The sequence below is a fragment of the Lethenteron reissneri genome, chromosome 50, assembly GCF_015708825.2.
Source record: "Lethenteron reissneri isolate LAM-NWPU_2019-01 chromosome 50, ASM1570882v1, whole genome shotgun sequence".
Lineage (NCBI taxonomy): Eukaryota > Metazoa > Chordata > Hyperoartia > Petromyzontiformes > Petromyzontidae > Lethenteron > Lethenteron reissneri.
In genome coordinates this window covers 11430412-11452844 of record NC_083828.1, presented here as the reverse complement: position 1 = coordinate 11452844, position 22433 = coordinate 11430412, and the positions used below count along the sequence as shown (strand labels likewise).

Sequence of the window (22433 nt, the reverse complement as noted above, 5' to 3'; positions counted from 1 at the left end):
CTAGCTAAAGTGGCCCCTCAGGATAGTAATTTTGTTGAGTGACTTCGATGCCCGAGTTGGTCATGCTGCTGGCACCTGGTCTGGAGTGATTGGAAGGCATGGGCCAGATCAATTTAATAATAAAGACAGGAGGCTGCTATATTTTTGTGCAGCCCATGGGTTTGTAATTACCAACATGCTGTTCCGGCATCGGTGCATCCACACAACATCATGGATGCATGCCGGGTCCAAGCAAGAACATCTGCTGGACTACATAGTGACGGAACAGCGGATGCGGGCCCATGTCCTTGACACCAGTGGAGCTGATCTGCCCACTGGCCATCGACTTGTCATCTGGAAGATGCGCTGCCATTATTCTACTCCAGTGGTGGGTGTACACCCAGGACCCCATTCAAACCCTTAGTGGCATGGTCTCAGCTAGCGGATGAAAGTTGCAAGTGAGAATTTAATCATCGCTTGCGGCTGGAGTTGGCATCGTCCCCCACTCCTCCTGATGTAGAGGGGAAATGGGCGAGGGTTAGGACTGTGGCTCATGCAGCTGCAATGGCTGCTTTGGGTACACGGTCCAGACCTCACCAGAGACCCTGGCTGACAGAGGAGGTGTTCAAGCTGGTTGAGAAAAAGCGACAGGCCCACTCTCATCGGCTACAGCATCCCACGTCGGAGAATGAGGAGGCTTACCGCAGCCTTCGCTCGGAGGTTCGGAGAGCCGTGAGGTGCTGCAAGGATGGGTGGTGGTCACAGGTTGCTGAGGAGATGGAGTCTGCCTCAATGGCCTGCGATCACAAATCGCTCTTTAATTCCATCAAAAAAGTAACCTGCAGCGCCACACCTATTACCATCATTAGGGGAAGGAACGGTGATCCAATCTCTGACCTCCAGGAACAGGTTTTCAGATTTGCTGCGCATTTGTGTGAGGTCCTGGGGGAGGGGACATCCCTCAGCCAGGAAAATAACTTGGGATAAAGTGGTGATGACCTAGCCGAGGCTGCGGTGCCTCAAATATTGGAAGAAGTCACCCTCTGCGAGTGGCTGGCTGAGGTGCCATCTGTTGAGGAAGTACTGAAGGCGATCCAGAGTCTGAGACCAGGAAAGGCACCGGGCAGAGATGATCTCCCAAGTGAAATGCTGAGGGAGGGTAGCGTTTGTGCACAAACTGCCCTACATGACATCATAACAACAGTCTGGACCACTGGACGGGTTCCGCTGGACTGGAAGGATGCCCTGGTAGTCCCCCTCTTTAAGAAGGGGGACCGCACAGACTGGAACAACTACAGGGGCATCTCACTCTTCAGTGTGCCAGGAAAGCTCCTGGCAAGGATTATTCAGCATCGACTTGCTAGGCACACTGAGGAGAGGCTTGCGGAGCCCCAATGCGGTTTCAAGAAAGGACGGTCCTGCACAGATGCCATATTTTCTGTCCGTCTGCTACAGCAGAGGTGTAGGGAATTCCAACAAGACCTACATCTCCGCTTTATTGGAGATGTAGGTCAGTAGGCCTGGGCTCTGGGTTGTTCTTCGTGCTTTTGGAGTCCCTGACCATCTGCTCACGATCATTAAGGACCTTCATATGATGGTGAGAGGGCCTGGGTAAAACTACGCGGCCGAGAGTAGGAGCCATTCCCTGTACACCTTGGGATGCGATAGGGATGTCCTCTGGCTCCCACATTATGTAACATCTATTTCGACCACGTAGTTCGTGAATGAAGCCTTCAATAGCTGTACCGGAGGAATTTCCATCTGGTACAAATACAATGGGAGGCTGATCGATGCCCGGGTGAAGTCAAGAGATGGTTCCCTATTGCTCAACCATGTTATGTATGCCGATGATCTGGTAATTGCTGCTCACTCAGAGGAAGAGTTGTAGGCGCTGCTGCTGAACCTGGAGCTTGCCACTAAGAGGTGGGGCCTTACCATCAGCCCCACCAAAACTAAGCACCTGCCTGGGTATTTTGTACCATCGGGCACTCCACCCCCACAACTCCCAATTGGTGATAGGGCAGTTATGTAGAGAGTGGAGAGTTTCCCATACCTGGGCAGTGTGCTCATGACCGGCTCCGGTTTAACAGCAGAGGTCTCACTCCGAATCAGTCGAACGGCATTATCTTTTCATCGGTTGCGTAACGCTGTTTGGAAGCTACCTGGTCTGTCACTCCGCACGAAGCTTCAGGTCTTCTCGGCCACAGTCATTCCCTCCCTTCTCTACGCTTGCGAAATGTGGACCCCCCGAATGGAACATCTTTGCCGGTTAGAAACATTTAGGCTGGCCTGCCTAAGATTCATCCTGAGTTTAACCAGGCTGAATTAGCTCACAAATCCTTTAAAGATGTGAACAAAGTCCCATCGGTGAGCTCCTCCGGCAGGCAAGGCTGCGTTGGCTGGGTCATGTAGCCCGTATGCCCAGCCACCAGGATGTGGAGCTGTTTGCCGATGACTGGTACCAGCGGTGTCAAGATCGGTCTCCCACCCACCCCCTCGTGCCATGCCGGCCTTCATAGGTGCTCGCTAACAGCACTTCATACCAGCAGTCTGTTAAGGCTACTGGGGGGATATTTATCTTTTGTACGTCTGTGAGTGGTATGCATGTGTGCGTATGTCTAGGAGCATGTGTGTGCATATGTTTGTGAGCACATGTGCATTGTGGCTGTGAGGAAACGCCATGAGGACCGATTCCAATTGGTGCTTCCCCTCACGGTGCTCGTAGCTATCGCAGCGGCAAACGGGGAGGGCTCTGGACAGTGCAAGGGGCTTGTGGCGCCTTCACATTCAACTAAATAACCACTAAAACATGTGACAAATATCAATCTAAGCTTGTGCTGGAGGCCCCGGGAGGACAGGCATTTATCACATCTCCTGGTCAAATCCCATTTGAACGAGCCAGGATACCGTACCCGTACCCTCGGAGTATGAGCTAGTGATTGCTGTCCACTCTGAAAAAGGAGCTGGAGATGTGACTGCTGAACCAGGATCATGCTGCTAAGAGATGGGAGATTGGAGAAGTTTCCATATCTGGGCAGTATGCTTATAACTAGCTCCGGTTTGGCAGATGAGTTCTCGCTCTGAATCATTTTAGCAGCATTATCTTTTCATTAGCTGCGTAATGCTGTGTGGAAGCTACCTCGCCTGTCGCAACATATTAAGCTCTGGATGTTCTCAACCACACTCCCTTTCTATGCTTGTGAAACATGGAGCCATTTAAAGGAATTTCTGCACTGGTTTGAAATATTTAGTCTGGCCTGCCTACAATAATTCCTGGGTTTAACGAGACTGAATTGTTTGAGCTCACAGATCCTTGAAAGATCTGGACACAGTCCCATGAGTGAGCTCCTCCGTCAAGCGAGGCGATGTTGTCTGGGTCATATAGCCCGCATGACCAGCTACCGCATGCCAAAGCAGCTTCTGTTTGGCCGGATAGATCAGGTTAAATTGGTGTAGCACGGGCTATAGAAAAGATGGACTGATGTGGTACGGAAGGATGTGGAGCTGATTAGACTTGCCAATGACTGGTACCAGCGGTGTCAAGATCGGTCTCTGTGGACAAGGTTAGTGAAGAATGCTACTGGATAGTTGGAGGCAGTCGCCTTTCAGCAACAACGGAGGGCAGAGGAGTGGCGCTCATAACAACGACCAGAGCACCGAGCAGCTAAAACGCAAAAAGTTAGCACAGTGGGGAGCCCAGCTGGTGTACAATCACTCCCCGCTCATCGTCGGGTTTGTGTTCCTGGAAAATTTTAGTTTAAGTGAAATAACATGAAGTGAATCTTGACTTTTTGGGTCTTTCAGTAAAGCCATGTAGATAGAAAAAACAATACAATATCACGACGTTTCGATCGCAAAACAAGCAATCATCTTCAGGTGAAAAAAATAGGGGAAATCTGCCGAGGCAGGCTGTTTATAAAGGTTTAGAGATGGGCGGGCAGCTAATGTTAATGTAGGAGAGGTCTCCGTAACCTGCAGTAGGTATACACCAATCAAAGAGCCGTTTACAAATGGTTTAGAGATGGGTGGGGCAGCTAATGCCAATGTGGGAGAGGTACTACGGAGCTGTGGGGGGTGGCCATTGTATTGTGAGAGATTAGCATGTCAATGTAAGAAATTTGAAGCTCGGCAAGAGCTCGGACAGTGCAGTGGCCACATGGAGGTGGAAGAGAATGGCAAGCCGCCATTTACTAACACAGCTAACGGTGGCTGTGTTAGACACCTATTAGCAACATCAGCAAGGATGAGCGCCTTGAACTCTCCCAACTAAAAAAAGATAGATGACATCGTCATCCTCTCAGCCGACAAGGGCAATGCCACTGTGATCTTGGACAAAACCACATACAATAACAAAATTCAGGACCTACTAATGATGGCAGCTATACAAAAATCAATAGAGATCCTACCAACTGCCTGGTTACAAAAACCAACAACATCATCACCGATTCGACATCTTTAATCGAACCAACCAAGCGGCTTGCCTTAAAACCCTCTGCTACTAGACCACCCAGATTGTATGGCTTACCAAAAATCCGTAAAGAAGGCACATTAGTCCGCCCTACCGTCTCCACCATTGGCTCACCCACCTACAAACTGGCCCAATTTCTGTCTGAGACCTTGCAACCATTCACTGGTAAGACCACTTCAGCTGTACTTAACTCAGCCCACTTGATATCTTCAAATAAGGACATCTCACTATTTCCAGGTGATTTGCTTGTCAGTTTCGATGTGGTATCTTTGTTTACACAAGTTCCTGTGCCTGACACCATTGCAATCATTGAATATTTGGTCCAACAAGGATTGAATGCTGATGTGCCAGCCCTGGTTAGACACTGCCTCACCAACACTTACTTTACCTGGAATGGAACATTCAAAAAACAAGTTGAAGGTACCCCTATGAGTTCTCCCTTATCTCCAGTTGTAGCCAATGTTTTAATGGAGAAATTTGAGACAGATGCTATCCAGGCATCCATCCTACATCCTTCCTTGTGGAAGAGATACGTTGATGATACGTTCGTCATCTGGCCACATGGCCTACCAGCTCTGGACAAATTCTTCAACCACATCAATTCCATACACCTAGCTATCAAATTCACCATGGAGGTAGAAAAGAATGACAAGTTACCATTCTTGGATGCTTTAATCGAAAAGGGACCTGATGGCTCAATGGTACACTACGTCTACAGGAAAGCCACCCATACGGATGCTTACCTAAAACCTGACTCCCACTACCATCCATCCCAGCAGAATTCCCTCATCAAAACTCTACACCGCAAAGCTCGTTGTATTTCCGACCATCACCACCAAGCCAGTGAACTAGAGCACGTACACCAAGCCCTCAAGAGGAATGGATATTCGGAGTACACAATCCGTAAAGCTATCAACCAAACCGTGGGGAGAGAACCATCTGAGGACCCAATCAAAACCATCACCTTGCCATACATAGCAGGGGTCACCAAAAATATTTACAAAATCATGAGCAAACACAAGATCCAGGTACGATTCAACACAGTACATAAAATTCGTGATTTGATCCCCTCTGTGAAGGATGCGATCCCTGGAATGCATTACCCCGGTGTCTACAAACTCAGCTGCATCTGTGGCAGCAGTTACATTGGGGAAACTAAGCGACATGTCTCGGACCGTGTTCGTGAACACAAGGCAGATCTGAAACACGGTAGGACCAATACCTTGGCCGTGGCTGATCATTGTTTTAACGCTTTGGGCACATGCGAAATTGATTTTGGCAAGACGAAGGTACTCTGCAAACCCACTGGCTATCAACAAAGATTTGTTAATGAAGCCATCCAGATATATAAACACAGACACAATTTAAACCGAGAAGATGGGTACAAACTGAGCAATCATTGGAAGGACGTTATTAACCAGGTAAAGTCATAACTGGCTGTGATGTTCCTATCTTACCTACCTATGTTAACAGTTATTTTCGACTCTCTTGAGTTACATTCACTAACACAGTCACCATTAGCTGTGTTAGTAAATAGCGGCTTTCAACTCTTTTCCACCTCCATGTGGCCACTGCGCTGTCCGAGCTCTCGCTAAACTTACATTTACAAGCAAATTTCTTACATTGACATGCTAATCTCTCACAATACAATGGCCACCCCCCACAGCTCCGTAGTACCTCTTCCACATTGGCATTAGCTGCCCCACCCATCTCTAAAGCATTTGTAAACAGCTCTTTAATTGGTGTAGACCTACTGCAGGTTACGGAGACCTCTCCTACATTAACATTAGCTGCCCCGCTCATCTCTAAACCTTTATAAACAGCCTGCCTCGGCAGATTTCCCCGTCTTTTTTCACCTGAAGATGATTGCTTGTGTTGCTATCGAAACATCGTGATATTGTATTATTTTTTATATCTACGTGGCTTTACCGAAAGACCTAAGAATACGTCAAGTGAAACATATTTTCCCGTAATAACCAATGTAAATAGCGGAGGTTATGTTCCTGGAGAAAAGGTTAGGTTAGAGAAAAGGTTAGGTTAGGTTAACACTCACCAGTGATGGTTGTGCAACTTTCTAGAGGTAGAGTGAGGTGTTTGAGTCACAGGGACACATGCAATGACTGTTGCACGGCTTTCTTGTTTTCTAGGTCGAGTTGCTTATATGTATTGCAAAGTATTGCTTGTTTTCCTGCACACTTGAGCACTGTGCTACCTTAATGCATCATCCTCACTAAAACTATCCTACGCCTTGTTGAAAGTGAGGGGCAGCTTTGAAAGCTACAATGACACCATGATTCACAACCCTCGGCCTTTAAAGTCCTCAAACAAACTGCCTGCCTTTGTCTAGATCACCAGTAAACAGAGAGGAATGTGTCACTGATGTTGATCAATCCACACTGATAAATAGGTGCTCCATATCTCCTACTGAAAAGTGGCATGAACGATAATATATTTGTTAGCAAAGTGATCACCTTCATGGCACTTGAAGCAGAAGGATAACTTGGTGAAGGATGCAGCAATAAATAACCTCTTCTTGGTTCTTTCGGTAAAGTCACGTAGAAGGGAAGTAATAAAATAATAAAAATAAAACATAATAAAATAATTCTCACGACGTTTCGGCTACAACGCAAGCAGCCGTCTCCAGGTGAAGAATGAGACACTACCAAGCTAGGAGCTTATATATAAGCTGGGTTGGAGGTGGAAGAGCGCCTTAACAAAAAGAATGTGCATATGAAGAGGAATTTAGCATATTCATGGGAAATGCGTAGGAGGTGGGTGGGGGTGTTTCATAGTCATATTATGCCCATGCATTATGCAGGATCAACAGCACCAAGGGGGGGTGCAGGGAGTAGCATTAACAAAGGAAAGGAATGTTAATAGTATGTAGCTGCAGTTACTAAACAACCACGTAGAAAACTAAAGTATAAACTACATAAAAAACTAAAGTATAAACTGCATAGCACCATCAGTATACTTACTATACTCTACAATAAGCTGAGTTACTAACAGCAAGTAATACATCACAATTCTACGTCGTAAAAATTATATAATATGCTTCCATCTAAACTTTATTCTCCTACATCACACGAGCATACACCGTACTATATACTGCCATAGATAAACCCAACATTAAATTATATACTGTATTGCTATAAACCACCCTATACCTTATACATTTTAATATAACACTATGTATTATTCTACTCACCCTAATGTGTATCACACTGCTATATGTTTACTATACAATTACGATACTATATATTACTTTGTACATTGTATTAAGCATATAAATGTTATACTGTTTGTTATTATACGCTGTACCATTGACCGTCGTGTCAATGGGTGAGTCGTGGGGGGAAAAACTTGCAGCGGAGCAAAGAATCCATTCCCTGCGGAAAATACAATGCCAGTGAGTGGAACGCGGTCTGAAAGTCACCGTAAACGTGAACACAATCAGTTAAGATCCGAAATGGTTTATTACGTCCTTCCAATGATTGCTAAGCCAGAATCCATCTTCTCGGTTAAAATTGTCTCTGTGTTTGTATATGTGGATCGCCTCATGAACGAATCTCTCATAATAGCCAGATGGCTTGCAGAGAACCTCTGTCTTGGAGAAGTCAATGTCATGTGAGCCCACTGAGTTGTAACAGTGATCTGCCACGGCTGAGGTGTTTATCCTACCGTGTTTCAGGTCTGCTTTGTGTTCACGGATGCGGTCCGAGACATGTCGTTTGGTTTCCCCAATGTAACTGCTACCACAGAGGCAACTTAGTTTGTAGACGCCAGGGTACTGTATGTCTGGAACCACATCTTTTACAGACGGTACCAGATCACGGATTTTATGTACTGTGTTGAATCGGACCTGGATCTTGTGTTTAATCAGGATTTTGGAGATCTTTTTTGTGACCCCAGCAATGTAGGGTAAGGTGATGGTCTTGAAAGTCTCCTCAACCGGATCCTTCTTGATGGTTGGAGTGATGGCTTTGCGGATTGTGTAGTCGGAGTAACCATTAGCCTTAAGAGCTTGGCGTACATGTTTGAGTTCATTGGCAATGTGTTCCTGGTCGGAGATGCATTGGGCTCTATGATATAGAGTCTTGATGAGGGAATTCTTCTGGGATGGGTGGTGGTGGGAATCCGGTTTTAGATAAGCATCCGTATGGGTGGCTTTCCTGTAGACAGAGTGGCTCATTGAACCATCAGGTCTCCTTTTGATTAGGACATCCAAAAAGGGTAGCTTGCCATTTTTTTCGACTTCCATGGTGAATCTGATGGCTGGGTGTATGGAATTGATGTGGTCGAGAAATTGGTCTACAGTAGGCCTGCCATGTGGCCAGATGACAAAAGTGTTGTCTACGTACCTCTTCCATAAGGTCGGGCGTAGAGTGGCAGTCTGGATGGCGTCAGTCTCAAATTTCTCCTGGAATGGAACTTTCTACAAGCAAACTGAGGGCACCCCAATGGGCTCCCCCCTATCTCCGGTTGTAGCCAAGATCTTCATGGAGAAATTTGAGACTGACGCCATCCAGACTGCCACTCTACGCCCGACCTTATGGAAGAGGTACGTAGACGACACTTTTGTCATCTGGCCACATGGCAGGCCTACTCTAGACCAATTTCTCGACCACATCAATTCCATACACCCAGCCATCAGATTCACCATGGAAGTCGAAAAAGATGGCAAGCTACCCTTTTTGGATGTCCTAATCAAAAGGAGACCTGATGGTTCAATGAGCCACTCTGTCTACAGGAAAGCCACCCATACGGATGCTTACCTAAAACCGGATTCCCACCACCACCCATCCCAGAAGAATTCCCTCATCAAGACTCTATATCATAGAGCCCAATGCATCTCCAACCAGGAACACATTGCCAATGAACTCAAACACGTACGCCAAGCTCTTAAGGCTAATGGTTACTCCGACTACACAATCCGCAAAGCCATCACTCCAACCATCAAGAAGGATCCGGTTGAGGAGCCTTTCAAGACCATCACCTTACCCTACATTGCTGGGGTCACAAAAAAGATCTCCAAAATCCTGATTAAACACAAGATCCAGGTCCGATTCAACACAGTACATAAAATCCGTGATCTGGTACCGTCTGTAAAAGATGTGGTTCCAGACATACAGTACCCTGGCGTCTACAAACTAAGTTGCCTCTGATAATTGGTTTTTTACCCTTCTATCTGGCAACAAAACTGACACCTTTTTACAAGGAGTCATGTTTGCATAGACCGCAATACCTGCAGTCATAAATACAAACAAAAGACATAACTCTGATAATGTGCACTGTCCTTGAAGTTGATTGGTCCACACCCGAGACAGCTTTCCTTCGAGCCTAGTCTCACATGGGTTGGACCAGAAGACGCCAAAAGGCGCACAACTCAAAGACAATGCACCATCAGAGTATGAGAGCTCGGGGCAAGCATCTACACTATGGGGACCTCATTTGCCAGTAAAAATATGATAATTGGTTTTTTACCCTTCTATCTGGCAACAAAACTGACACCTTTTTACAAGGAGTCATGTTTGCATAGACCGCAATACCTGCAGTCATAAATACAAACAAAAGACATAACTCTGATAATGTGCACTGTCCTTGAAGTTGATTGGTCCACACCCGAGACAGCTTTCCTTCGAGCCTAGTCTCACATGGGTTGGACCAGAAGACGCCAAAAGGCGCACAACTCACAGACAATGCACCATCAGAGTATAAGAGCTCGGGGCAAGCATCTACACTATGGGGACCTCATTTGCCAGTAAAAATATGATAATTGGTTTTTTACCCTTCTATCTGGCAACAAAACTGACACCTTTTTACAAGGAGTCATGTTTGCATAGACCGCAATACCTGCAGTCATAAATACAAACAAAAGACATAACTCTGATAATGTGCACTGTCCTTGAAGTTGATTGGTCCACACCCGAGACAGCTTTCCTTCGAGCCTAGTCTCACATGGGTTGGACCAGAAGACGCCAAAAGGCGCACAACTCAAAGACAATGCACCATCAGAGTATGAGAGCTCGGGGCAAGCATCTACACTATGGGGACCTCATTTGCCAGTAAAAATATGATAATTGGTTTTTTACCCTTCTATCTGGCAACAAAACTGACACCTTTTTACAAGGAGTCATGTTTGCATAGACCGCAATACCTGCAGTCATAAATACAAACAAAAGACATAACTCTGATAATGTGCACTGTCCTTGAAGTTGATTGGTCCACAACCGAGACAGCTTTCCTTCGAGCCTAGTCTCACATGGGTTGGACCAGAAGACGCCAAAAGGCGCACAACTCAAAGACAATGCACCATCAGAGTATGAGAGCTCGGGGCAAGCATCTACACTATGGGGACCTCATTTGCCAGTAAAAATATGATAATTGGTTTTTTACCCTTCTATCTGGCAACAAAACTGACACCTTTTTACAAGGAGTCATGTTTGCATAGACCGCAATACCTGCAGTCATAAATACAAACAAAAGACATAACTCTGATAATGTGCACTGTCCTTGAAGTTGATTGGTCCACACCCGAGACAGCTTTCCTTCGAGCCTAGTCTCACATGGGTTGGACCAGAAGACGCCAAAAGGCGCACAACTCAAAGACAATGCACCATCAGAGTATGAGAGCTCGGGGCAAGCATCTACACTATGGGGACCTCATTTGCCAGTAAAAATATGATAATTGGTTTTTTACCCTTCTATCTGGCAACAAAACTGACACCTTTTTACAAGGAGTCATGTTTGCATAGACCGCAATACCTGCAGTCATAAATACAAACAAAAGACATAACTCTGATAATGTGCACTGTCCTTGAAGTTGATTGGTCCACACCCGAGACAGCTTTCCTTCGAGCCTAGTCTCACATGGGTTGGACCAGAAGACGCCAAAAGGCGCACAACTCAAAGACAATGCACCATCAGAGTATGAGAGCTCGGGGCAAGCATCTACACTATGGGGACCTCATTTGCCAGTAAAAATATGATAATTGGTTTTTTACCCTTCTATCTGGCAACAAAACTGACACCTTTTTACAAGGAGTCATGTTTGCATAGACCGCAATACCTGCAGTCATAAATACAAACAAAAGACATAACTCTGATAATGTGCACTGTCCTTGAAGTTGATTGGTCCACACCCGAGACAGCTTTCCTTCGAGCCTAGTCTCACATGGGTTGGACCAGAAGACGCCAAAAGGCGCACAACTCAAAGACAATGCACCATCAGAGTATGAGAGCTCGGGGCAAGCATCTACACTATGGGGACCTCATTTGCCAGTAAAAATATGATAATTGGTTTTTTACCCTTCTATCTGGCAACAAAACTGACACCTTTTTACAAGGAGTCATGTTTGCATAGACCGCAATACCTGCAGTCATAAATACAAACAAAAGACATAACTCTGATAATGTGCACTGTCCTTGAAGTTGATTGGTCCACACCCGAGACAGCTTTCCTTCGAGCCTAGTCTCACATGGGTTGGACCAGAAGACGCCAAAAGGCGCAAATGAGGTCCCCATAGTGTAAGTTGCCTCTGTGGTAGCAGTTACATTGGGGAAACCAAACGACATGTCTCGGACCGCATCCGTGAACACAAAGCAGACCTGAAACACGGTAGGACAAACACCTCAGCTGTGGCAGATCACTGTTACAACTCAGTGGGCTCACATGACATTGACTTCTCCAAGACAGAGGTTCTCTGCAAGCCATCTGGCTATCATGAGAGATTCGTCCATGAGGCGATCCACATATACAAACACAGAGACAATTTTAACCGAGAAGATGGATTCTGGCTTAGCAATCATTGGAAGGACGTAATAAACCATTTCGAATCTTAACTGATTGTGTTCACGTTTACGGTGACTTTCAGACCGCGTTCCACTCACTGGCATTGTATTTTCCGCAGGGAATGGATTCTTTGCTCCGCTGCAAGTTTTTCCCCCCACGACTCACCCATTGACACGACGGTCAATGGTACAGCGTATAATAACAAACAGTATAACATTTATATGCTTAATACAATGTACAAAGTAATATATAGTATCGTAATTGTATAGTAAACATATAGCAGTGTGATACACATTAGGGTGAGTAGAATAATACATAATACATAGTGTTATATTATAGCAATACAGTATATAATTTAATGTTGGGTTTATCTATGGCAGTATATAGTACGGTGTATGCTCGTGTGATGTAAGAGAATAAAGTTTAGATGGAAACATATTATATAATTTTTACGACATAGAATTGTAATGTATTACTTGCTGTTAGTAACTCAGCTTATTGTAGAGTATAGTAAGTATACTGATGGTGCTATGCAGTTTATACTTTAGTTTTTTATGTAGTTTATACTTTAGTTTTCTACGTGGTTGTTTAGTAACTGCAGCTACATACTATTAACATTCCTTTCCTTTGTTAATGCTACTCCCTGCACCCCCCTTGGTGCTGTTGATCCTGCATAATGCATGGGCATAATATGACTATGAAACACCCCCACCCACCTCCTACGCATTTCCCATGAATATGCTAAATTCCTCTTCATATGCACATTCTTTTTGTTAAGGCGCTCTTCCACCTCCAACCCAGCTTATATATAAGCTCCTAGCTTGGTAGTGTCTCATTCTTCACCTGAAGACGGCTGCTTGCGTTGTAGCCGAAACGTCGTGAGAATTATTTTATTATGTTTTATTTTTATTATTTTATTACTTCCCTTCTACGTGACTTTACCGAAAAAACCAAGAAGATGAATCCCTGCAGTCACGAAAGCTTTAAATCGAAAAATAAATAACCTCCCTAAATCAAAACCAAAACAGTCCACAATGAACTGAGATGAGGGTATGCGGCGGCGTGTCATAAAATTCTGCGTACCGTATCGTACCGCTCAATCACGCAGCTCAAGAAGTAAGAATTTACCATACAGTATGGCCACACTGGGCCGGCAGGGGGCGTTGCCTAGCAACATATGTGTCATGCTGCCGGTTCATTTTCCGCAGTGCAAAGGAGTTGCCCATCGGCAATGATGTTCGAGCGATACCAAGCAACGTTAAATGCATATGTGGGTCATAATTCATCGGCGACTTTGTAGAAAAACAACGTTAAACAGGCCTACGTTAAGTGAGGACCGACTGCATCTGCCAGTCACCTCAGTCAGTCAACCCATGGCACGTGGGCCTGTTTAATGACCTGCTGTCAGCAGGCCCACCTAGAATAGCACCTAGAATAGCACAAGCACCATGGTGACGTCACTGCCACTTATTGGCAATGGGTGATTGTAGTTGTCTTTTGTTTGTATACGGACTACATTCGTGAGCATGTGTGTTTATGTGAGCATAATTCTGTGAGCCTGCGTGTGCATATTATGTTTGTGAGCATGTGCGTGCGCATACGTCTGTAAGAGTGTAGGCCTCCTCGGCTGTGCACTCCGCCTGTGTCGTGGGGTTGCTGAGCGCGAAGATGATTGGCCGCTCGTTCAGCGCTGCCATTGCGCGGATGACATCCGGCGTGAAGAGCCGCCCGGCACCGGCCACTCCTGCCAACGCGAGGATGAGGACAAGGGCACGATGGGAGGTGGGAAAAGACAGCAGGTGAGGTGAAGGTGGCCAGGCAGGTGGGCAGGTGAGCGAGCAAGCGGGAGGATGAGCGGGCGGGTGAACGGGAGGGCGAGTGGGGTGGTCAGGTCAGCAGGATGATGAGCGAGCAGGTGAGCATTCGAGCAGGAGGGTTTGTGGGCAGGTGAGCGGGAGAGTCAACGGGCCTGTTTTGTTGCGGTGAGTGTGGGGCCGTGTGTACGACCATTACCGATGATAGCCGTTGGCTTCAGCTGCTGTACCGCATCCAGGAAGGAGGTGACCGGCTGAGGGGGTGGCGCGTGGGCAAATAGCTCCTGGTTATGGTCGATGCCGGCTGCTCGGCCCTGAGGGCGTGCAGAGGACGGACACAGTACGGTCACACAACAGGACACGCATAGGTTAAGAAACAGGCATGTCGTTGGTCACACAATAAACACATGGTGGTCACGTCATGGGTCACACTGCAAAGGCTCAGCAGTCACATGATGGTCGTGAGATTAAATGTGGCAATCACACGTGTGTCATGTGACGGTCACGTGACGGGAACACTCAATGGACACACAATGGATAAACATGCATGAAGGACCTGTGTAGAGGACAATGGATGTGTCACAGATACTCTGAGATCATAGGGTGGACAGGTGTCTGGGTGGATCAGAGCCCAGAGCACTGAGCCAGCACCATATCCTGGGTTTGAATCCAGGCAGTTGCTGCTACTGCCTGTGATTGAACTGAGCTGTCAACTACAGGAATACCTTGGTTATCGGAGCCTCTGGCAATGAAGCTCCTTTATAACGAAGTCAACTTAACACGATTTCACACAATTTTAGTGGAATTTTCCAGAAGCGGAATTTTTCACCATGTTCCCGTGTACAGTACAGTACCCAAGCATGAGGCAATACAAGCGTCGCAGGCAGCGAGCAGCAGCAGCTAGCCACCCCACTCAGTCTTTGTTCCGCCTCATGCTAGCTCAGACGTGCGCGCGGTTAATATCGCAATTCTATACATTTGCATTTACATTCGTGATGGCTGGTAAAGGTAAGAAACGTGGTGGTGATGCTTCTAGTGGTAGTATAAGTAAGAAAATAAGAAAAGTGGTAACATGAGAGCAAAAACTTGATGTGCTTAAGCGTTATGAGAACAATGAGCGCACATTGTAATATTGTCCATGCTACTGGCTTGCATGATGGTACACTGCGAACCATCCGACGGAATTTATAATTGCAGGTTTAAAACCTGAACAATATAAATGTGTTATTTATGTACAAAAACGTTCGAATTTGTTAAAAGTGTTAACTGCACTGATCCGTTTTTCATTCTTACACTTTTTCGCTCTCTCTTCACTCCACCCATCACAACTCACAAGCGCAGACGACAGTATTCTTTACTTTAGGTTACCTTCATCATTGTTTCTTTTCTTTTTAAATGTTATTCGTGCATAAAATATACATAAAAAAGGAAATAATGAAAGCACTAACCAAAATATAGTCATAATAAATTAATAAAAATTATACATTTGTCGATCGAGTTTGGGGGCTTGGAACGCAACTCCCCCTTTTTACATATATTTTTTGTGGGATATGAGTGCTCAATTAACACTATTTTACCTTCCACAAAGATTTTCAAGAACGCATTTATCGTGTTAATCGGGGACTACCTGTACCGTATATTATTCGGTGTTTAGTTAATAAACAGGCTACTTAGTTAAGCTACGATGAGTCTGACCGCGTCCGCGGTTCCTCGAGCCCCCTATTTCCCTTAGGCCCCTATACTTTAAGAACCGTGGGTTTGTCTACCGCAGCCTTTTCCAGGAACCTAACCCCCTGCGGTTGGGAAAGGATTTCTGTATTTGAATGTAATACCTTTGTTGTAATATGAAAGTGTGTTTTGCTGTGTATTAAAATGCAAGTGTATAGTGTTGTAACGTTAATGTACCATACTGTTCTATATGCGTGAGCTTGTACATAGCTGTTGGACAACAAGAAACTATTTTTATACTCTTTGGGTCTTTCGGTAATTTCACGTAGATAGAAAAATAATAAATAATAAATCACGGCGTTTCGATCGCAACACTAGCAATCGTCTTGAGGTGAAAAAATACAGCACGCGGACTGCTGAGGCATGAAGAAATATAGCGAGAGAACTACTGCAGCCAAAGTTTATATAGGTTTGAGATGGGTACAACCCAAGGGTAAGTGGGCGGGGCTAGAGATGGAATTTGCAAGTAAATGTAAGATCGCAGAACTAGGTATACCTCGGTTATTGTGTTGCTAGAGATTAGCATGTATTGCTCGAGATTAGAGATTAGCATGTCAATGTGAGATGGCTCCCGCAGCAGCGGCTGTGTTAATGAGAGACATTCAGCCTATTAAACGAGCCCCACCACCGCATCGAGGAAAAGGGAGCAGCAGCTATGTTAGTGAGACATTTAGCCTGTTAATGTAAAGGCATTTAACAAGGTAATGTAACTCAGAGAGTCAGAAATAACTGCTAACATAGGCAGGTAGGCTGGAAGCATCACAGCCAGTTATGACTTCACCTGGTTAATAACGTCCTTCCAATGATTGCTCAGTTTGTACCCATATTCCTCAATTGAAATTGTGTCTGTGTTTATATATCTGGATGGCTTCATGAACAAATCTTTGTTGATAGCCAGTGGGTTTGCATACTACCTTCGTCTTGGAGAAATTTATTTCATGTGTGCCCACAGCGTTAAAACAGTAATCAGCCACGGCAGAGGTGTAGGTCCTACCGTGTTTCAGATCCACCTTGTGTTCGTGAACACGGTCCGAGACATGTCGCCTACTTTCCCCAATGTAACTACTGCCGCAGGCACAGCTTAGTTTGTAGACACCGGGGTATTGCATGTGTAGAGGTGTAATTGCGCATGGTTACGAATGTTGAGGTGTGATTATGCATGGCCACGGATGGCCAACAAACACAAGGGGCGGGGTTACGGCCGTACACAAGGGTGGCGCTCGCACCGACGTCCGAATGTGCATCCCCCACGGGCCCCCCCTCGGGGGGAGTCCTATAAAAGGTGATGAGCTCGAGGGCTCGAGGGGGGGACTCAGCTTTAACCAGAGAAGACGGAAGACCTGCTAGTGTAGGCCCCAGAGCTCCCCTGGCTCGCTGTCCTTATAAGGGCCGACCAGGGCAAGCCGGTGGCGTGGCCCCGAGAGCCCAGACGAAGCTGGTCTGGTGACTCAGGGAGCCGGGATCCCAGCTTAACCAAGCTGGGACAGATAGCCTCCCCTAGTCCCGTAGTGGAGGAATTGGTATAGGTTAGAGGGGTTAGCTGTCGAGAAATCCCTGTAGCCCAGTGACCTGTAATAACTGTGTTGGTGTAATAAATAAGTGTGCCTCCGATCCTGTCGTCAAGCCTCCATATACTTACTACATCTGGTGTCAGAAGTAAAACGTCCAAACGATGGACACACGAGGGACGACACGTACCAAGGAGTCGGAGATGGAAGACGCCGCGGCCGAATCAACACCAGAGATGGCCGGGGTCGGATCGGAGCAGCCGGGGCCGAGTACGCCCGCGCCGCTACGACAAGAGGGGGGGGATGCGTCGGCTGAAGGACTCCGGCTGGCCCACTCCCGCCTGGCGGAACTGCTCTACGCCGCGGCCGCTGCGTTGGAGGAGATCACGCGGCTGGGGGCTGGAGGGGCAGCGCGGGTCGACGACAGCAGCCGGCGCGCGGCGACGTTTCCCGCCACCCCGACGCGGCTGGCGGTTAAATTTCCCGCCATCTCTACAGTGCGAGCGGACGGCGGGGCCGGCCCGCGTCACGTGACTGCTGAGCGCCAAGCACAAGCCGTGACATCATCAACACCGGCCGGCGCGTCAACATCGGAGCGACCGGCGATGCCATGTGCACAGCCCGCCCACACTGTATCATCGGCGGGGAGCGACGGAGAGCGATCTACAGCCACGGACGTCGCCTTGCAGCAGCGTCTGCCGCCTCTGAAAGAATTCGTAGGCGCAGACGGAGACTGGGGCGGCTTCAAGAGGCGGTTCATCGCTCATCAAGAGATGGCGAACTGGACGGACGCCGAGGCTCTACGCGCGCTGCCGGCGATGCTGGACAACGACGCTCTGGCTACCCTCACCTCGGCGCCTAGGGAAAAGCGCGCCACTCTACACCTGGCGTTGCAGCTGCTGTCGGCCGTCTATGGGCCGCCTTCGGACTGCAGGCAGCTGTTCCACGATCGGCATCGGGGTGCTAACGAATCGCCCCTGGCCTTCCGGACGGCTCTCCTAGCCCTGGCAAAGGCTGCTTTTCCAAGGATGGACGAGGAAGGAGTGGATGCCATGGTAGCTGAGAAGCTGCTGCTACTCGCTGATGAGCTGGACGTCAACGTCCTGGCTCAAGACGACGCGGAGATGTCGTCCCTGCTGATCGCGCGCCACATACACGGGGGCTTGCGGTCCCTACGTCGGAAGGCGGCAAAGGGAGCGGCCGGCCATGCCATGGTGGCCACCGCCCTCCCGTCGGAGGAGGTCTGCGGGGTGGAGCGGCGAGGGGAATGGAGATCGGCGGCGCCACAGGCTCGGAATGGACCGAGTCGCCAGGAGCAGCCCAGGACATCGGGGGCGCTCACACGCTGCTACAACTGTGGCCTGCAAGGCCACGTTGCGTCAGGATGCCGGGCTCCCCGTCAGCGCGGGGCGACACCTCGCCAGGACGCCACGCCGTCTCCTCGCAAGCTCCAGCAGAGAAATACGGCGAGTCGCGGCACCTCACACGTTTGGCCCACACACACATCCGACACACACTCACGCGCTCAACTAAACAGGGCTCCAAATTCCCCGTCCGTCGCGCGCGATTGTTCGGTAATGCGGCGAGCGCTCCAACCAGGTCAGTGGTCGGAGCTCGCCCATCGTGTTGTTGCTGCGTCGGCGGGATCATCGGTTGTGGTCGGTCACATTGATGGGGTAGAGGTGCGGATTTTAATTGACACAGGGGCATCGGCGACCATTATATCTGATTTGATTTATAACATCCTTCCCGTTCAAAGTCGTCCCTTGCTCCCTGTTGACGTGCCATGCTATGCTGCTAACGGGGGCTCGCTGGGCATTATGGGGCAAATCCGCGCCACTATCTGCATCGGAGACATTAAATTATCCGGCCCTGTTTTGGTTTCCTCCTCACTCGCGGTTCCGTGCCTGTTGGGGACGGATTTCTTGGCCAAAATGCCCATCCGTATCCTGATTGACCAGGGGTGCATTGAGCTCCCATCGGGCCGACGCGTTACTTTTTTGTCTTCCCCCACCACGGAGCGTCGGGCGTTTGCCACCGTGCAGGCGCTCGTGACAAAAACTGTGCGCGTACCTCGGGGGGCTCAGATGCTCGTCCCTCTTAGGTTGCGTCGGCCGTTTAATGAAGGGGTTGCGGATAGGGGGGTCTTGTTGGGACCATCTCGGGCCGGGGTCAATGGACCCGATTTGCTCGCGGCTCAGACCATGGTGAGAGGGGATGGGGACCCCTTCATTGCAGTCCTTAATGTGGGATCGCGAACGGCCGTGGTTCCTCAAGGGACCGTGCTTGCACACGCAACGCCGGTACCCTATGAGGAACCACTCGTGGGTCAGGTATCCACCGATCCTCTGTCGCGACCGCATTCGGACTGTGATGACGGATGGCTGGATGCGCTTTGCGCGGGTTCAGTGGACCTGTCCGACTCGCAGCGCGCGCAGCTGCGAGTTCTCCTGAGCGAATTTGCTGACGTTTTTAGTCAACACAAATTTGATATTGGTTGTACCAAATTGCTGCGACACCATATTGACACGGGTGACAGCGCGCCAATCCGCCAAAATCCCTTTCGGTTGAGTCCCGCCGAAAAGGATCATGTCAAATCGGCTGTTGATGACATGCTAGCCGCCGATGCCTTGGCGGGGGCGCGATTCTTTTCCACCCTCGATTTGCTATCTGGATTCTGGCAGCTTCCTCTGGATGACGAATCAAAGCCTAAGACTGCTTTTCGTACGCCGCAAGGTCTCTTCCAATTTAACCGCTTGCCGATGGGTTTACATTCTGCGCCGGCAACTTTTCAGCGGTTAATGGAATTGGTCTTGGCAGGTTTGCAATGGGATTCGTGTTTGATTTACTTAGACGATGTCATCGTCTTTAGCAAATCCTTCGAGGAACACCTCCAGAGGTTGCGTGCTGTTTTTCTCAAAATGCGGGCTGCCAATTTGAAATTTAAACCGCAGAAGTGCCATTTACTCCGCGAATCGGTGCGATATTTGGGTCACATTGTTGGGCGCTCGGGGATATCCACTGATCCCGCCAAAACGGAATGCGTCAGCTCCTGGCCGACTCCCACCTCGGTGGGAGAGGTCAGGAGTTTCATTGGGTTCGCATCGTATTATCGACGATTTGTGGCTGACTTCGCTACGATTGCAAAACCATTACATGCCTTGACGTCCAAGGGAGTCAGGTTTCATTGGGGGCCGGAGGAGGAGGCTGCTTTTCGCGCCCTCCGGAATGCTTTGGTGGGGGCTCCGCCGTTGAATTACCCCGATTTTTCACAACCCTTCTTGCTCGATACTGATGCGAGTAACACGGGCATCGGGGGCGTGCTGTCCCAGCTCATTGGGGGCGTAGAGCATGTGGTGGCTTACGGTAGTCGGGTACTGTCTCCAGCCGAACAGCGGTACTGCGTTACCCGTCGGGAATTATTGGCGATTGTTTATTTTATTCAGCAGTACCGCCCGTATCTGTACGGTCGGCGATTCACCGTCCGTACAGATCATGCGGCACTACAGTACGCCCTGCGGGTTCAACAACCATCGGGCCAGTTGTCTCGATGGTTGGAGATTCTCCAAGACTATGACTTTGTCACCACATATCGTAAGGGTGTCCGCCACACGAACGCTGACGCCCTGTCACGATTGCCACCCACTTCGGAGTGCGCGTGCCTCTTGGGTTCGGGGCGTTGTAGGCCCTCGAACGTCACCACCGATTCGGTCCTCGTGGCCGCTACCGATGCGCCTTCAGCTTCGGGTCCTATCGAGCAAGAAGGGAGGGATTCGTTGCTGGGGTTGTCGGTCGCGGAATGGGGACGCCTCCAAATGGAGGACACCTCCCTCCTCGCTCTGCGCCGTCGCGTCGGGGAGGCTGGTCAGGGGGTGGCGAACGTTGACTCGTGGGGGTTGTTCCAGGGTCTTTTAATGCACTGGGATGGGAAAACCCGCCGCCAGCGGCTCGTGGTGCCTGCAGCATTAAGGGGTAAGGTGGTATGGGCTGTTCATGAGCGGCTTCTGCACTTGGGGGTTCACAAGACCTTTGCCACGCTCCAGCTAGATTTCTTCTGGCCGGGCATGACAAAGGACGTGGGGGATCTCCTGGGGTCATGCGCGCAATGCGCGCAGAGAAAGCCACCTGCTAGGGGGTCCAACCCTCCGCTGCAGTCCATAAAGGTTTCCCGGGTTAACGAGCTCGTCGCTCTGGACATACTCGGCCCATTTCCCGCTACGCCCAGGGGAAATAGGTATTTATTAACGGGGGTAGAGTACTTCACGAGATGGCCTATGGCCTGGCCCCTGGCCAACCAGTCGGCAGCGGCCATCGCGGAGGCCTTTGTCCAGGGCTATGTCCTCGACAAGGGTGCTCCGGAACGGCTGCTTACTGACCAGGGTAGGAATTTTTCTGGTAAACTCCTACGCGAGGTGTGCGACCTCTTGGGTACGGAGAAGGTTCGGACCTCTCCGTATCACCCACAAACTGACGGGATGGTGGAACGGCTGCATCGGACCATCTCGTCTATGCTGTCCCAGCAGGTGTCTGTATCCCAGACGGATTGGGACCTTCGTATAGCCGGGGTGTTGCAGGCCTACAGAATGGCTCCCCATGCGGCCACCGGGTTTTCCCCTTTCTTTTTAATGTATGGGCGCGAGGCAAACCCCCCTGTGGCGACCCAGCTCAAGCTCTCGGCGCCCCAGGCGAAGTCTAACTTGTCCGAACACGTTAAATTTACCATCAGCAAATTGTCTGAGGCGCGGGAAGCGGCCGCGCAAAATTCTGATCTCCGCCAGAAGGCGAACGAGAGGCTTCGGTTGGGGCGGGTACAGGTGGTAAAATGGAAACCGGGGGACAAGGCGTGGTTGCACTGTCCCCAGGTGCCGCTGGCAACCTCGTCGAAATTGGTACGGCCGTGGCGGGGGCCAGTGGAGGTCGTACAGGTCTTGCGGCCGCAATGTGTTCGCGTCAAGTGGGGGAGGCGCCGGTGGTATGTGCACCCCTCAAGGTTGAAACCATTCATCGCGCCGCCCCGGGGTTCACACGCACACACGCATGGCCAAACGTGTGAGGGTTCCGCCGACTCCCCGGCGTCGCTGCGCTCGCCTAACTTGACATCAACTGTTCCGTCCCCAGGTGCAACAGGAGTGACGGGTCCACAC

At 49.0% G+C, this 22433-nt stretch overlaps 1 protein-coding gene across 1 annotated transcript in view; it reads right to left on the bottom strand.

The window, feature by feature from the left end:
- LOC133355232 (NAD-dependent malic enzyme, mitochondrial-like) overlaps positions 1-22433 on the bottom strand; it is a 66465-nt gene that overhangs the window by 2183 nt on the left and 41849 nt on the right. Inside the window, exons 11-12 of the mRNA XM_061572600.1 lie at positions 14253-14367; positions 13841-13983 (exon numbers count right to left, since the gene is read on the bottom strand). Of these exons, the coding sequence (XP_061428584.1) occupies positions 13841-13983; positions 14253-14367 (258 nt within the window). The remainder of the gene's footprint in view (positions 1-13840; positions 13984-14252; positions 14368-22433) is intronic.